Below are 17368 nucleotides of genomic sequence, written 5' to 3' on the forward strand. Positions count from 1 at the left end.
TTAAGACCTGGTTACGCTATGGGGTAACATTCATGGTCCTCAGACCATGCATGGTCAGGGAAGCTTCCTCCTTCAAAGTGGCCAGCCCTTAACCCCACCCTCCTCTCTCTGAATACATGCTTGGTGTGCTAAGAGACCACTGAATGCCTTAGAGACCATTCACTGGCTTTGCATTGAGGGCAGGAAAAGTCAGTCAGTAAGCACCTACGATGTTTCAGGCACTGTGTTAAGCACTGGAGAGACGAAGAAAGGCAAAAGATCACCCCTGATCTGCAGGAGCTCTCAGTCTAATGGAAGAGACGACATGCAAACAAGTAGGCACAAACAAGATGTGTACAGAATAAACTGGAGCTGATCAACAGAAGAAAGGCACCAGCCTTGAATGGCACTGGAAAAGTCTGCTTGTAGGAGATGAGATTTTAGCTGGGATTTGAATGAAGCCAGAAAAAAACAGGATGAAAAAAGATGAGGAGGGAGAGAAAAATGATCAGAAACCTAAGAAAATGGCACGAAAAAGTAGAGGCAGCATGTTCTGGTGGGAAGAGCCCTGGATCTGGAGCCTAAGGGCCTGAGTTTGAATCTCACCCATGCCCTTGGGTAACCTTGGGGATCTTTCCCCTTGTGGGCTTCAGTTTCCTCCTCTGAAAGAAGGGGTTTGAACTCAGTGAGCTCAAACAGCCCTTGCAGCTCTTGAGCTATAAATGCTCCTGAGATCTGGGATCAACAGCATTGCTACAGGAGCTTCTCTGGGTCCCTGTTTGGTGATTCCAACACAGATCCCAAACTGTCCATGACTTTGTTGATAAATCCTAAGAAGGCACTTGTGGCACAGGGAGATTAAAGGCCTTGTCAGGGCCACATAGCTAGTGTCAAAAGTGGGAACCAATTCTGTGTCCAGGTCAATCACTCTATCCATTACACCACATTGCCTGTTCTCTGTAAAATCGATACATGAATTCAGACATTCTCAATATCAGTGTTAGGGGAAAAGCACTTTGTAAATTCTACGGCACTAAACTGATGAGAGTCAGCATTGTCATCGTCACCATCATCACCACCACCATTGTCATCATCATCACCATCATCTATCTAGACCTGGGGTATAAAATTCCAATAGAAATGAGGACCACTAAACTGTACATAAAGATCCCTGCTGGTTTCACGTCAACTTAGAAAACTATATATGAATATTATCCATGTTCTATTGTATTTTTATTTGTTTTGTTAACTATTTCCCAATGATATTTTAATCTGGTCCATCCTTCTCTTGTCCTCACTGCCTTTCTTGTGTTGATCCAGGCTCTTACCTTTTGCTTGTATATTCCTTGGGCATGTGGCTGTCTCTTCCCTCAGTTTCTTCCCATAGATTTTATGTGTTGCCAAGTGCTCTGGTTCCTTTTCCAGGAATCTGTCTTAGGCTTCCTCCTTCCACTACTGGCCACTATAATCCATAAGACTAAGTCATCTTTAGCCTAGACTTGGCAGGGAGGACTGAGAGAGGGTATCTTCTGCTGGGCAGCCACTCTGGAGTCTCTCCTCCTCTTTGGATCTCCTCAGATTGCAGCTGGATGAGTCTTGCTAAAACCATGCTTTCTTCATACTTTCACCATTGGATCACATATTTGGGCTGGAGGTCAGGATGGAAACTCTCTGAGAGCAGGGACTATTTTGTTTTTCTATGTTCCCCTCATACCACAACAGGGCCTTTACCTCAGCAGGTTTTTAATCAATGCTTATTGTTGAATCTAGCTCAACTCCCTTATTTTACAGAAGGGGAAACTGCAGCACAGAGAAGACAAATCAGTTGCCCAGGGTCACAAGGAAATAAGTAGCAGATGGGGGTTGGAGCTCAGAGACTCTTAGTCCCATATGGCACTCTTTCCACTGCATCCCCACCTCTCCCCCTTTTCCTGATCAAAGGAGAGGCTCACGTCTCTAACTCATGGAGAGCCAAACTTCAGAGATGCAGTGAATTGGGGAGGTTTGTGGGCAGGATGACATCATGCAGTGGGGACAAGAGGGGTTTCATTGTGGGATCCAAAGCTGGTTAAACAATAGACAGAAATCCCTAAGCATCACCCCTTCCTCCTTCTCTGAACATTTACTTCCCATGTTCACCATTTAGCTTGATCTACTTTCTGGCCCCCACACAACCCATTTCCCTGGGCTCACAAACTCAATCAATGAAGAGATCACAGAGCCTTGGCCACAAACACATTTCCTCTCCTGCCAACTTGACCACTGTCTTAGGGAACTCCTAACCAGGGGGTCCTGTCAAGAGAGACAGAAACATGCTAAGGAGAAGATGTCTGTATTTCAGCATTTCTCAAGATGGGAGCTTCTGGACCACAGAAGGGCTGGTCTCAAGGCTACCAAAGAAGTTTGCTGCTTTGAGCGTGAGGGAACTTACTCCTTTGGGGTCCCCTGCCTCACAGGACTCAGAGCTAGAAGGGCCATATAGATTCCCTAACTGAACGCCTTCATTTTATAGAAGGGAGACCAAGGACCAGGGGTCAAGACCATTACTCAGTTCATGCATCAGCAAGGAGACAAAATTGTTCCTGCTATCTTCCACGCTCATACAGAGTCAAATGACAAGCATTTATTAAGCACTTATGATGTGCTGGGCATTATACTAAGCACTGGGGATAAAAAGAAGGAAAAACAAACAGTGATTGTCCTCAAGGAGCTCACACTGTAATGGGGGAGATAGCGTGCAAAGCAGTAGGTAGATACAAAGTACATACAGAGTAGGTGGGAAGTTAATCTGAAAAGGCAGCTAGGGGCACCACAGTGGATAAAGCTATGGGCTTCAAGTCAGGAAGACATCTTCATGGGTTCAAATCCAGCCTCAGACACTCACTAGCTGTGTGACCCTGGGAAAGTCACTTAATCCTGTTTGCCTCAGTTTCCTCATCTGTAAAATGAGCCAGACAATAGCAAAGCACTTCAGTATCTTTGCCAAGAAAACCCCCAATGGGGTCATGAAGAGGCAGACACAACTGAAATAGCTGAACAGCAACAGTCTGAGAGAGGAAGGTATTAGGACCTAGAGGTATTGGGCTCTAGCACGTCTGGTCTCTCCTTGCCCAAACTATCCCACCCGACTGTTTTGCCAGGTCACTGTCTTGCTCAGTCCTTCCAAGATTCCCCAGTTATTCCAAGAAAAAAATACACGGGCTCCCCAGCCTGATCCAAGCTCCCTTTATAACCTGGGCCCAGCTGAGACTCACAAAATGGTAGAGCTGGAAGGGGCCTTTTAGTTCATCTGCTTCAATCCTCCTACTGCACCAAGGAGAAAACTGAGGAGCAAAGAAGGAAAAGAAGGAAAATGTTGGGATTTACACCCAGGGACTCTGACTCCAAACTCATGCATTCCACTCCGCCAGGCTGGATGTCCCAGATGATTTCTGACAGTGTTGGACTGGAAGCTCACTGAAGGTGGGCTCCTCACTTTAGTTCATTCTGTACCTCCTCCAGTACCTGGCACTATCTGTGCCCAGAGTAGAAGCTCAAGAAGAGTGGCTGAATGAATGAGGAACTGAACCAAGCAAAGAACCTGCAAAGACTCCAGGCTGAGGTTTGAGGACCCTAGTTGGCATGTGTGGCACTGCTTAGGTCACTTCTCCCTCTCTGGGCCTCCGTTTCCTCATGTGTAAAATTGAAGCGGTTGGATTAGAGGCTCTCTAAGGTCCCTTCCAGCTCAACGTTGATGGTCTTGGTTCTCTGTGTGAGTGAGTGATGACCCTTAGTTTTAGCTTTGTTCCCATAAGTCTCTGTTACTTCTAGAAGCCTTGACTAGAGACTAGAATTAGCTGGGATTACCCCTGTCTCAAAGTCCTCAACTGTGTGCAGGTCCTTCTCAAGCTCAACATTCCCCACCATAGACTCATCAACTGTCTATAGCACATTTAGTCCAAGCCTCCAGTTATTCATCAAAGGAAATTGAGACCCAGGGAGGGATGTGACTTTGTCAATGACACACAGACATGAAGTGGCAGTCAGGATTTCAGTTTGGGACATCAAATCCAAGCCGAAGCTTACTCCCCAGCTCCCATGATGCCTTAGTTCATTTCTCCCCTTTTCTTCCCATTAAGCAAATCCTCTAGGTAGTTACTTGACACTAGGTTATATCACTTAACTCTCTGATCATCAGTTTTCCAGTCCCTGTAACTATTCTGTTTCAAGATAACTCATGCTTTTTGACTGAATGGTTGGTTGATTGAATTATTGATGACTGTCTACTAAAAAGGCAAAACTCCCTAAAGATTCGTGTATTCCACTGTTCTTCAGAGCCCCAGAAAGTGAGAGCTGGAAGGGGGCCTTGGGGCCATCTCATCTTCCCTCCTCATTTCCCCTCAACAAAGCTCATCAATGTAAGGTGTCCAGGCCACCAGGCTTTGCAGGGGCTCAGGCCAAGAGATGTTGTACGGTGAAGGCAGTGGATGGCAATGGCAAGAGAGGCCTGTCATCTCCACACACCAGGCAGCTCTGTCATTAAGCAGCTAACTCACAGCAAACTGCCTTTAAGTGATCCTAACAGGCTGCTTCAGATGACTGCAGCCTAGCCAGATCCACACAGAATAGTCAGTGGATCTCAAGCTTGAAACACACACACACACACACACACTCACACACACACACACACACACTCACACACACAAACACACAGAGTTTTTCCTCATCCTTTTGGATCAAATTTGAGTTACTATTGTTTCAGACTGCTTGACTACAAAATGAATAAATGATATTCCAAGTTTACAGACATGATTACAAAAGAATCTTTTGATTTCTGGGCAAAACTCTAGTATTTTGTCTCTCATCTCCCAAGGAAGCCACTTCACCACCAAGCCTAATGCTTGGGAAAGGAAGCCTCTGCTCAGATGGTTTTGTTGACAGCAATAAAAAGGAGAAAGGGGAGTGGAGGTGAGAGCCTGGGGTGGGGCCTTGGACTGGCTGGCTGTTCCCTCTCCTGGGGCCTCTGGGGGCCATTCTGCACTGAGTATTTATTACTATGTAAAGACTCAGGCACAGCAGCTGGGGACACAGAGACCAAAAGGAAACAGTCCTGACCATTAGGGAGTTTACATTATCTTGGGATAAGAGAATAATTATGACAGGATTAAGTAAATACAAAGCTATTTCAATGAGGGAAAGAGTGCTGCTAACTGAGGTGGAGAGGAAAGGTACAGGGAGCTGGTAGGCCCTGAGCTGTGCTCTGTGGGAAGTAGGAGGTTCCAAGAGACTGAGGGGTGGAGACGGCCCCTTCCAGACTCGGGCTCAGAGACTGTGCAGTCAGTTAATCCACTGGTTCTCAGTCCCCATCAGGGCCAGTTTGGGGAAACCTAGATTCAAATCTCAATGTTTGAGGTTTTCTGGGGAAAATTTTCTTCTCATACGCGTCAGGAGACACACAGTGTGAATGAAACCATGAAATAATACTGGATTTCCTTGTGGACTTATTTTTAGTTTTGTTGCTCAAAATGATGGATGGATAAAACATGAGATCCGAAAGCAAAGTAAGAGTGGAGGCTAATGACATTAACCCCTTGCCACCCTGAATGGATTTTGTTGAGCTGACTTACTTAACTAGATAACGTTCAGGTGCCAAGTGTACAGTTGCTGGAAGGCTGAGGACGAACTTAGTCTGCAGGTCAGATGCAGCAAAACCTCCAGCCTTCAGATCAGTGAGATGTGCAGTGTTTCAAACACAAAGAGGTCCTTGAAAATATGGCTAAGGGGGCATTGATAGGACCTGGCCTCCAGCCTGGGCATCCTCAGTCCCATAATCTCAGGACCTCATTTGGAGATTACCAGAAACAGAAAACTGGAATGAGACTGGAGTTCTCCTGAGTCTCCACAAATTTTCTACCGGTTAAAACAAACAAATAAACAAACAAACAAAAAAAAAAACCAAGACAAAACAAACCCCCCAAAACAGGCTGTGGCCTGTATATGTGGGCGTGACCATCCAAGCATGGGAAAAGCCCACCCATATGATGGCAAGAAGAAGCTTGGATAGGGAGGGAAGACAGCAAAAACAAGTTAGATGTGGTGCATGTTTCCATATGAGACCCAGGTGAAGCGAGCAAGTGAGGCCTGGCTGGTCACCTGCTCCAGGTTTGAGTTCTACTCCAGGCCTCCATTTGGGTGGGGAGCAGAATTTGGAGATGATCTTGATGAGTGGCTTCCTGGAGCAGTCAAGCTCGGTGCTTCACACAAGGGAGGGGATGGCCAGGCAGGATGAGGGCAGTCCTGTGGATTGCTCCAGCATCTGCTTCCTATTACTCCGGTTTCTCCCAAAGCCCCTCCTGAGCCAGGTCGCTCTAGAAGCTCTGTGGTGTTTATCACATCAATGAAAACAGAAGGGTAATTTCAGGAAATCAGATTCTGAAAAAAACATTCTCTTATTAATACTCATATTCACTGGGAAGTGTTTTTGTGTGTTGCAGTTATCTATGGTTAGTATTTCTAATATGGCTAATATTTCTTAGAGCTAATGTCATTAATATTATAGTTATCTAAAGCTAATGGAAAGGAGGGACAATTAATAAATTCATTCCTTGGGGGGTTCTATATATACTTCTATCAATATCACTCAAAGTCCAGTTTGATGACACCTCCTCCACGCCTCATCATGCCTGATGGAATTGACCTCTCCCTCTCAGAACACTTCCTGTCTGTCTTATGGTGCAGTCCACTTAGAGGCTATTACTTTTAAACCATACAAAGTACTGTTGAAATAGGGTTTCTTTATTATTATTGCTAGAGTAATTTTCTCCCATATCTTAGCTGCCCTACTAGATCATAATCTTCATGGAAGAGACAGTGTCTTCTCCGTTTTTCTATCCTCCATAACATCACGCACAAATCCCTGCACACAGTCTATTATACAAATCTATTTGCTGAAGGAATTCATTTGTCATTTGAAGAAAGGGCTTATGCTCCATTACAAGTGCTAGCAAGTGAAACCTGTTTCCTCAGCCTGGGTTTCAGATGTGAAATCCAGATCTGGACAGTCTTGAGGCAGGGGCTTCCCTAGGAACACTGCACTTAAAACACAAAATTAGCTTTGACAGAGAAAGTGTAAACAGGACCCTAAGTCAAAATTTACTAATTGTTTTTTCCTCCTCCTGACATTAACCAGAGTTTGGTCTTTAATCAAGATAATTAAAAAATATTTAATCAAGAAACTAAATTAAGATTCTTAATAGAGCGACTTGATTGATAGATCAAGGGAATGATGCAGACAGAGAATATCTCAATTTTAGCAAGGTATCTGACAAAAATCCCTCATGATATTAGAAACAGCTGGTACAGTGGCTAGAGCATTAGCTTGGGATTCAGGGCGTCTTTGGTTCAAATACATCTTGAAACACTGACTAAATGTGTGACCCTGGGCAAATCACTTCACTCTTTGAGCCTCAGTTTCCACATCTGCAAAATGCAGAGAATAATAGCAGCGATTTCACAAATGGTCAACTGGATGATATGGCCTTAGCTAGGTAAAGTGTTTTGCAAACTTAAAGTACTATCTATGTAAATATTACCTGCTAATTCAGCTTAATAATGATATTCTCTTGGATGATATAGGGAAATATGGGCTGTTTAGTTTAATTCCAGAAATGTTGGGGGGGGGAGCATTTGCAACATGCAAAATATTTGGTTTTGGGTAGAAATAAAAACAAATAAGACCTGTCTCCAAGGGGCACACAATCTGCCACAGGGCAAGAAATAAGTATCATCTCAATTAGAGGGTGAAGAACAAAGAGTCCTCAGAGCTCAAAGGGATTACTTTTTGGAAAGGGGGTCAGAGAAGGCTGCATGGAGAAGGTATAAATGTGGAAGGGAGGGGTTGTAGCTGAACAGCCATAGGCCAATAATGTTGATTAATAAGACAATATCTACTGGGAGGGACAGTTCTGGCAGTTGTTACTGGGACCTGTCCTTGATCCTGACCTGTTAATTGCATGGTATCATGGATAATGGTTGGGCTTCCAGTGAGGACTAAATGGATTTGAATCCTGCCTCAGACACTTAACTAGGTATGTGACTCTAGCCAAGTCACTTGACTTCTCAGATCTTGTTTCCTCATCTATCAAATTGGGATGACTTCTTCCCAGGGTGGTTGGGAAGACCAAGTGAGAGAAGGTAAGTTGCTCTGCAAACCTTAAAGCATAACATAAATGCCTGTTATTTTTATTAATAGTAAGGCAGAAAACACACCATTCAATTTTTCACATGACACAAAACCAGACAGGATATCAAGAACAAGTTGGCAGGCTGAAACACAGGGCTAGAACTAACAAGACCAAATTGAACAGGGTGGAGGAGAATTTGGGCAATTTGGGTATTTAAGAATAATCTACATAAATACAGGATAGAGAGCACATGAGCTGACAGAAGTTCAATGAAAAAAGGACTAGGGGTGGGGAGCCTAATTGATAGAAAGCTCCATATGAATGACTGGGCTGAGGTCCGCTGCCGAAGTCAGTGAGTGCAGTCTTTGACTGAATTAAGAGAGGTCCGGTGGCCTAAGCTTGCTCACAGCCCAGATCAGGGCACTTCTGAACAATTGTGTTCTGTAGCACATATGATATTTCAAGAAAGACATTGACCGAAATGACACAGTCATGGAATTTGAAAGCTGAAGGGGACCTCAGTGACCCTGTAGTCTAGCTGATACATGAAAGGAATCCCACTATAACAAACCTTACAAGTGCCATCCAGACTTCCAAGGAGAGGAAACCCACTGTCTGGAGGGCACTCTGAGGAGGGACTCCAGTTTGATGGAAGGTCTCAAAACTATGTCACATGAGTAATGGTTGAAAGAGCAGCTGTAAGAAGACTGGGGGTGGGGAGGGAAACCTCTCTTTGAATATTTTAAATTAGAATTCTGGATCATCCCAAGAGACAGAATGAGGATCAGTGTGGGAAAGGAACTGGGCAATAATGGAATGGGGTGCCTTTTGAGGTAATGAGCTCCCCATTACTAGAAGTATTCAAGCAAAGTTGAGGTGATCGGGGGCCAGAAATGTTACAAAGGGATCCTTGTAGGGTTTTTTTTTTACTTTTTTTCCAATGGGAGGGAGAGAGAGAGAGAGAGAGAGAGAGAGAGAGAGAGAGAGAGAGAGAGAGAGAATAAATGCTTATTAATTGACAAAATAAATTTTAAAAAATCCTTACATTGTATAGTGGGCTGGATAAGATGATTTTTCAGTTCCTTTCTACCTTTGTAATTGTTCAATGCTCACTATTTTCCTCAATACACATGTCATGTGAGTATCTGTATTTTGAGGATCACAGTCAGGCTACTGCTGAATTATTAGCTTGTATGATTGAGAAATCACAGAACAGTCAGCCAGGTCATCACCAGAAATCCATTCTTCTCAGGACCATTATCACTCTGGAACATCTGAGGGGTCTTGCTTAGGCTGGTTTAGATTCGGAAGAAGTTTAAGAGTTATTAAGTCCAACACTTTTTTTTTTGACGGAGAAGGAAACTGAGGAAGAGAACATGATTTGGCCTGCCCGAGGCCACACAAGTATTAAGGAATAAAGCCAACACTTGAGTGCAGGGCCTCTGTCTCCACCTTCAGTGGCTTTCCCTCAGTGTCACATTGAGGCTCCTCTATGCCCATGCCAATTACTTACATTTTCACAAGTTTGTAAGTATTCATGGATCGATGGAGTGAACGCCCACATCAGTGAGCTTACAGACCCAATGGAAGTAGAAGTATTCACACACAGTTCCCGCAGCCAGCCCGGGCTCCAATTCCTCTTCTGTACGTCACACAGAAATCCAGTCTCACAGAATCATAGAAACAGAGGTGGCAAGGATGGAAGAGAGCACAGAGATCACCTAGTATATGCCCTCATTTCAGAGCGGAGGACTGAGTTACTAAAAGGTGAAGACATTTTTCCAGGGCAGCACAGTTGGCTTTTGAACTCAGGGCCTACCAGTCCAAAGCTGGTAAGTGGTCCACTGTGTCACATGATCTTCTAAGGTAGTTGGAGATCCTCCCCCCCCAGGGTTGGCCAACCTGTCAATAATTACAATCTAGTGGAGCAGAAAATGGTGAATGTTCACATGGAGGTAGAGATCAAATCTCAACCACTCTATTCACAAGGCACAGTTGGAGAGCTGTTTAGAAGATATTTAGTCTCTTGGGAAAATAGCAAGAAGTAGATTTAAAAAGGTTTTGCTAAAAAATAAAAACATCTCAGTCTTTGATGGTGAAATTACTTTTTTTAGGGGACCAGACTGTCTTTTGAGCAAACATTTAATCCAAAGAAATAAAGAGTTGATCATGCCTTTTTCTGCCCAGCCAGTAGCAACTATCTCAGAGGGTAACTGCAGGGAAAACACACTTATGAAATTAATGCACAAAGTGGATGAGCTACTTGAGTATCAAGAAAACAAAAGTGACGGAAGTCACCAGGGCCCTCCGGTAGCTTCCCTGATGACAACCACATGAAAATAATTAAGGAGGGAGCAATTAGTTTTTGAGCTACCCAAACAAAGTGAAGCCCAACTACTTGGAATATTAAAAACCCTTCCCTGCTAGGTAGGCATTCTTCAGAGAAAAGAGAGCTCGCGGTTGGACAAAAAACAGCACGAGGGCCAAATCTGTGGTTTCAAAATGGGAGCCTGTGAAAAAAATCCAGATCTTATTGTAAGTCAGATTTCAGGGTTGGCTACTGAGGAGAGCTATACAATACACGCTTTAAAAATCACTGTGTTCCATTGTGCTACGATACTAACTTGAGAACATCAAATGCACAAAAGGCCAAACTGGGTTAGAACCAAGGGTTCCTCTAGCCCAGGGCTTGGTCTTTGGCAGGCCTGCTGGGAAATGCTTCCTGGGGGTAGGGGGAGCAGTTCAAGGTATTCTCCAAGCACTTCTAGCTTTCTTTATTTTTTGAAATCCTCTTCAGACCAATCACCCATGAATTCACTGCAACTGTTCATGAAATGATATATTTTTAGGGGCAACCAAGTCTTAGGGCAACACTCTTCCCTAGGAAGAGCCATCCTTTGTATTTGCCCTAAATTGCCTCCTTCTGCTTCTGGGGTGGCCCCTGGTGCTGGTGTCCAAGGATTGGTTGGATGAAAACATGACGTCATGTGAGCTTTGATCGTAACGAAGTTTTCATTAACCTTTGACTTCCCCGATCTAAGAGTAACAGAGGAGTTTCCACTTTTCCCCTTCTAAACAGTGAGGCCAGAAGCAACCCTAGTGAGGGAAGTGAAAAAGGAGAGCCTAGGGCACACAAATAACTGGGACCTTTGTGCAAAATGGCCTAGCAAAGGCCTGGAGAACTCTTATCAACATCTGTTGAGGGGGGTTCCAACAACAATGGCATCCATGAGCTTAAACCAGTCATGCACTGTACTTATTTACAGGAAAGAGTCTCTGTCCTTCCCCTCTTAGCCTTCCCCCAAACCCTCCCCGCCCCTCAAGCTCCAAAGTCAGTCCCATGCAGCCAGAGAGTCTGCAAGCAAACGCACTGGGATTTCAGATTGTCATGGGGCCAAGTGGGTCGAGAGGAAGTCATCCCACAGGTACTCAGCTGCCGATGATGGTTTCTCAGGGACAGGATCTGCAGTTATGCTCCCCCCGCCCAAGCCCTGACTGTGCCACAGCACGATGTCTCACTGTACACCAAGAAGCACTATCAGCGGATTTTTTTCTGTGTTTCACATATGCTACCTGATAAATTAACTAGTCACTGGAATGAGCTGCAGTCACCTGTGGTCCAATGGCCTGTGTGTACATCTCACATGTTTCACACTACAGCTACAGACCTGGGCACCACATAAAGCCCATCATTGGAGAACCCAGAACAAACCTCTTAGAAAAATTAGTTAGGTGAGGATTCCCCTCCCCCACCCTCACCCCCATCCAGTTAAGGCCCAACTATTCTTGGAATTACTTTGTCGAGTAGCTTTCTAGAAAAGAACAAATGAACAAAATGGGCCTTTGGATCTTTCACCAAGGTTAAGAAGAACACCCAAGTGTGTTCTATTTCCGTGGACATACAACTAAACTTCACACCATAGTCACTGGTTTCCCAAGTACAGATTAGGTATAGCTTTCTTTCCATATACAGACGATGGTACCATACCTCAACATGCCTCACTTTTGAGATTTCCCCAACATATACATCCTCTAAATGGCACGTGGAATGTTCAGACATCTGCCAGCCCTATGTTTCTCCCATGGACTTTTCTATAAACCAGTCCCTAAAGCTGAACAGAGTGGCCCCTTGTTCCCAAGTAAACCTTATTCATGAATTCCCACATGCAATGAAAGGCACTCTGCTCAGTGACTCCCTCCACAGGCTGGCTCACACATGCACTCATGGCACACACCCGCACACGCACACATGCGCACGCGTGCACACACACACACACACACACACACACACACAACAACACACACACACACATCCCAGGAAGCAGGGCTGACATCACTCCTGCATCCTACAGAAAATGATTCAACTCCATTTCACTGCATTTCCATGCGGATTAAAAATCTATTTTAAACATGAAGCAAGAGCAAATCAGAGCATTCTCTACTCTGGTTAAACTTCAAACACTGAAGGATGGACAAGAGTCCCAACTGGCTTGTGCTTCTAGCCAAGGTCTTTGGTTGTCAATGAATCACTGAAATATAACTTTGAATAATTAAGTGAAACATACATTAAAGATGGATTCCAGGCATTTCCAAGGGGAAAAAAAAAAATCTCCCCAAATAGACAATAGTAACATAGGAATGCAACTGGCCTTCCCATGAGTCCAACTTGACTTTTGCCACCATGCTAGTTCCCAATCCAGTGTCATGCTGGGGTTAAAGGCTCTCACCAACACTCAGAATCTGTCCAGTCAAACTTTGAACCGAAAACATGGGATGAAAGGAGGGGACACAGCCTTTAAACTCAGAAATAATGGTGGCGCCATATTAAGGCAATCTGTATGCTTCCAAGCTGGCAAAGAAGCTTGTCATCCTCAGATGCCCAGGTGACCTCTCCTCTGCTCATGTTTCACATCCCCAAGCTCTCTTTCTCATAGGTGCATGGGGGAAGAGAGTGAGACCACCTGCAGCGAGAGCTTTCAGGTTAGTGCCATGCTCCCTTCAGTGGGGTTTTTGAGCTTAGGGAAACTCGTTTCAGTGCTAAAGAACAGGGACCGAGCACAACTTTAGGAGCCAAAACCAATAGACAAAATAAAGGCACATTCATTCATTCTCAGTGAATGGCTTGAGATGTGCGGGCACTTATGCAAGCTGTGTGCCACCAGGAGTAAGAGGACTTAATATGCCCCTTTGACTTCCCATAGATGCTGGTGTGGGCACCTATCCTGTCCGCCCTGTGTGTTCAGCTGTGCTCTGTGGCAGCAAGGGCATTTCCCCATGAGATGCCTTGATAACACTGAGTATTTTATAATATCCTTTTTCACTCACTGATGCTGATGCCTTCTCTTGTCTTGTCACCTATCCCTTACTCCCACCCCAATAAGGGCAACATTACTCAACTTGTTAAAAAAAATAAAACAACCTCTTTCTTTCAAGTGTCATCTTACCCAACACCAACAAAAGCCACTTGACTGGCTTCTTAGAAATGCCAGGAAGGACACGGCCTTATCTCGATCTCCAACCAAAGTCACTCTGGCCCAAGGTGGCTGAGAACATCCCCCTGAGCCTTCACAAAAGGTGCTACGGCTCTCTTTCTGGAATACTACTGCATCTGTTCCAACCCATCGAGGATCCTAAGATCTGACATTCTCACCAAATAGCAGGCTGCTTTCCATTCTGCAAGTGATCACCACGGCCAAAAAGTGAAACCAAACCACACAAATGTAGGAGAATCACATGTGAGTGAGAAAACCCAAGTTGGAGTTGTTAGCCACATGTTGGGGTGTGCCACCGAAGGCCTGTCTGGACTCATGTCACCGAACGACCTCCCATTCTCCCATGACGAGAGCCACGGCACCCTCCAGAAGAACATAGAACATGCCTCCGTGTCCTACCTCGATGAGGAAGTCGCCAGTTCTCAAGCCTGCCTGCCATGCTACTCCTCCTTCATCCACAGACTCCAGATACTGCAGGGCAGGGAATGCTGGCGTTGGGGTAAACTCTTCAATTGGAGTATCAGCTTGAAGGACAAAGAACACATACCTTAGTTAAACTTGGGGAAACATTTGCTGCTGGCCAAATCCTCTGCGCAGCTTCAAAGCATTCTGTGAGAAGGGGGTCATAGTGGCTTCTCACTGGGCTTAAGAAGGCCTAGACCCCCTTCCAGCCCCATGCCAAGAAGAAGGGTAGGCCGTGAACTCTCAGGCCAACAGATGAAGGAGGCCTCTAGAGTCTCTCTGCCTCTCCCACATCCATCTGTTAGGAACAGTGAGTGATGGGCCCTTGTAATACAGATCTACATGCCTGTCATTTTCTTTGGAAGCATCCGTGACTAAACAATTTCTGTTCTAAAAACGGAAGAGTTCCTCCTCTGGCATGTAGGACTAGCAAAACACCACACCAAATTTTGTGTGTGATTTTTAGCTACATAGACACAGAAGCCAGGGGCTGGCTCCTCCATGCCAAGGGCAAAACGTTGCTGGCCTCATGGGGGCTCGGGATTTGGACTCTGTTCATGCAGTCACTCTCAAGGGAGATGAAGACTTTGTGGCTTCCAACTCAGGGAGCAGTGAGGCCTCTAAGAACTCCAGACCTTGTTGTCAAGGAAGCAGAGGCATATCTATGCCGTGTCTCCCCCCCGCCCCCAAACTAAGGTGTTTTGGACTGCACATTGACTCTAGGGCTTGAGAGAGACTTCCATGGACATTGTGGGTCTATGGGCAGATGATTAGATGGTATCAACAGATTAAAGGCACAGTACCACTCTCTCCCTTTCTCTCTCTCTCTCTCTCATACACACACATATACACACACACACATACACACACACACACACACACACACACACACACACACACACACACACATACACAGAGTTTCTGCACTGACCTATGAGAAAAGTTGGACAGGGAGTAGGAATGGAAGGAAGGTATACAATGAGCCTAAAGCAGAGACAGACAGGCCTGATGCAGTGGTAATAACGCCTGCCTGCTCTGCACCTGTCCCTCTTTCCACTAAGAAACACAGCCCACGTGTGGCCTTTCCCTTGCAGAAAGTAGAATCCATTTTGCTGTGCTGGGCTTTCCAAGGAAAGTCCACAAGTTCAGCTGAGATGTGAAGGGTGGTCAGGAAGCTCCTTGGTAAGCTGAGGAGGCTGGAGATGAAGGGGCCCCTTTTCTACCTGGGAGGTCTCCTTCCTGAGGTATGCCCTTCTGTGTCCCACAGTGCTGCCTCTGCTCTAATTCCCGGCCTGTGGACAGCCAGAGGCCATTTCCCTGGTGCCTCAACTTGAGGCTGGGTGCCTCCATGAGGCTGAGAACAGCTACCATGCTTGCACATGACAACAGCCTGGCTAGCATCAGCCACAGGCAGAGCATGGATTCTACCCACTGCTCTAAAGGAAGGAAGGAAGACAACAGCCCCATGCAAAACCATATTGTGCAAAGAAAAACACCGAGCCTGAATTCCCACAGTAAGGCCCCTGAATGCCCAGGACTTGTGTGCTGCCAGCCTCTGAACAGTTGTTTAGCAGCCAAGTGCCTTAGAAGAAGCTGTCCTACATTGAGGTCTGGACAACCTCTTTCCTGCAGGCAGGCACGCGCTCGCGCTCACACACACACACACACACACACACACACACACACACACACATACACACACCCCACACACGTGTGAATACACCCGGGCCCCCCGGGTGGCCTTACCTTTAGCCCCTCGCAGCACGAAGCCAAAGCCTTCATTGTCTTTCTTTTGCAGGACCACCGTCTTCTCTTCGATAATGCAGTCACTGTAGAGAGAATTCCGGGGATAGCGCCCATTATTATAGCCCACCATCATCACGGCAGCAGCTGCTCCTCCGCCAGGCAGGTTCATCGTCATAGCCCTCTAATCACACCAGATTGAAGAATCCGAGAAGCATGGGAAAACCGGAGCAGCAGAGGCCGGTGGTAGTGGTACGGACAGAGAAAAGCAGCAGGGGAAAGCTGAGCACTGAATGAGAGCATGACACAATGGGAGTTCAAGGGAGAACAGAGAGAGCTCTGGGGCCGTGCATGGGGGGGCGCATTCCCGGGAAAAGGCCGAACGGAGAGGCGATCATGTCAGCCGACGGCTGGCTCGCTCTCGCCAACAAGGAAGCTAAGTGGGCTGGCCGAGCCTCCTCATTCCCAAGCCCCCTTGGTGTGGCTGAGCCTGCTGCATCTTCCGGGGAAGCCCTCGGGAAGGCAAGCCTGAGCGAGATAAGGCAGCATCTTCGAGAGATCGCCGAGCTGCTCTGCCCCCTGCATGAGCTGGCTGAAGGCACAAGCGAGTCACAGAGCTGTGCGTCGCCCCCAGAGCCCCCTCTCAATCGAACTGCATGCTGGCTGCTGCAAGAAGAGCCCCCCTCCCACCCCCGATCAGCTGACGAGCCGACAATGGGCACGGCGGGCAGCTGCCTTGGCGTCATCCGACACAAACCTCCCCAGCATCGAGAATCTGCATAATTGAAATAGTAACGAGCGGGAGAATCAGTCAAACAGCAGTGGAAAGGCTGGGGCTCCCAGAGATTGCAGTCATGCCTCTGCCTGGGTGCAGGGAACTACAGAGAGCAAAAACAAGCCCGGGAGAAGTGATGAGAAGTGCAGGGACACCCCAAAGACCTTGGAATGGCCGAGAATCTTTTCTCCCCACCCCCAATTATCAACAACTCAGGAAAATGCTGCAGGGAATGGAGAGGCACCATTTGCCCCCTCTTCCCAGTGAAAATTCCTAACCTGCTCAGCCTCAGTTCATCTGAGCTATTTTCCTGAACTCTCTCTCTCTCTCTCCCTCTCTCCCTCTCTCTCTCACACACAAACACACCCCTTCAGCTCCCTTGGTCTAGCCTTTCAGAAGCTCCTATCCCTTTGACTTAGAGGACAAGCGGCATCTGTCCACAAGACTTTGCTCAGAGGTACTCTCTAGAGAGCTAAGAAGTTGAGTCCAGAGGGAGCATCACTGAACGGCCAAAGTCAAGAGTCTCAGGAAATGCTGATGCTCTTGGCCATGGCCAATGGCAGCAAGAGAGAAATTAATGATTTCTGCAACCCACAATGAGCAGGGGTCTTGAGGGCAGAAGGGAATATGCTACTCTCCCTCTTCCCCTCCCCTCTTATCGTTGGTAAGCAAAAGCCAGCTTAGGGAGGGCCAAGAATACAGTGAGAATACTGTGCATGAAGTCTGTCTGAGAAAAGAAGGGGAGACCTGGGGGT

General features: G+C 46.3%; 1 protein-coding gene across 1 annotated transcript in view; it reads right to left on the reverse strand.

Moving 5' to 3' along the window:
* SHANK2 (SH3 and multiple ankyrin repeat domains 2) overlaps positions 1–17368 on the reverse strand; it is a 730263-nt gene that overhangs the window by 247567 nt on the left and 465328 nt on the right. Inside the window, 2 exon segments of the mRNA XM_078148660.1 lie at positions 14033–14157; positions 15842–15924. Of these exon segments, the coding sequence (XP_078004786.1) occupies positions 14033–14157; positions 15842–15924 (208 nt within the window).

Source organism: Phascolarctos cinereus, unplaced genomic scaffold (assembly GCF_003287225.1).
Source record: "Phascolarctos cinereus isolate Bilbo 61053 unplaced genomic scaffold, phaCin_HiC Scaffold_9;HRSCAF=440, whole genome shotgun sequence".
NCBI classification, from domain to species: Eukaryota; Metazoa; Chordata; class Mammalia; order Diprotodontia; family Phascolarctidae; genus Phascolarctos; species Phascolarctos cinereus.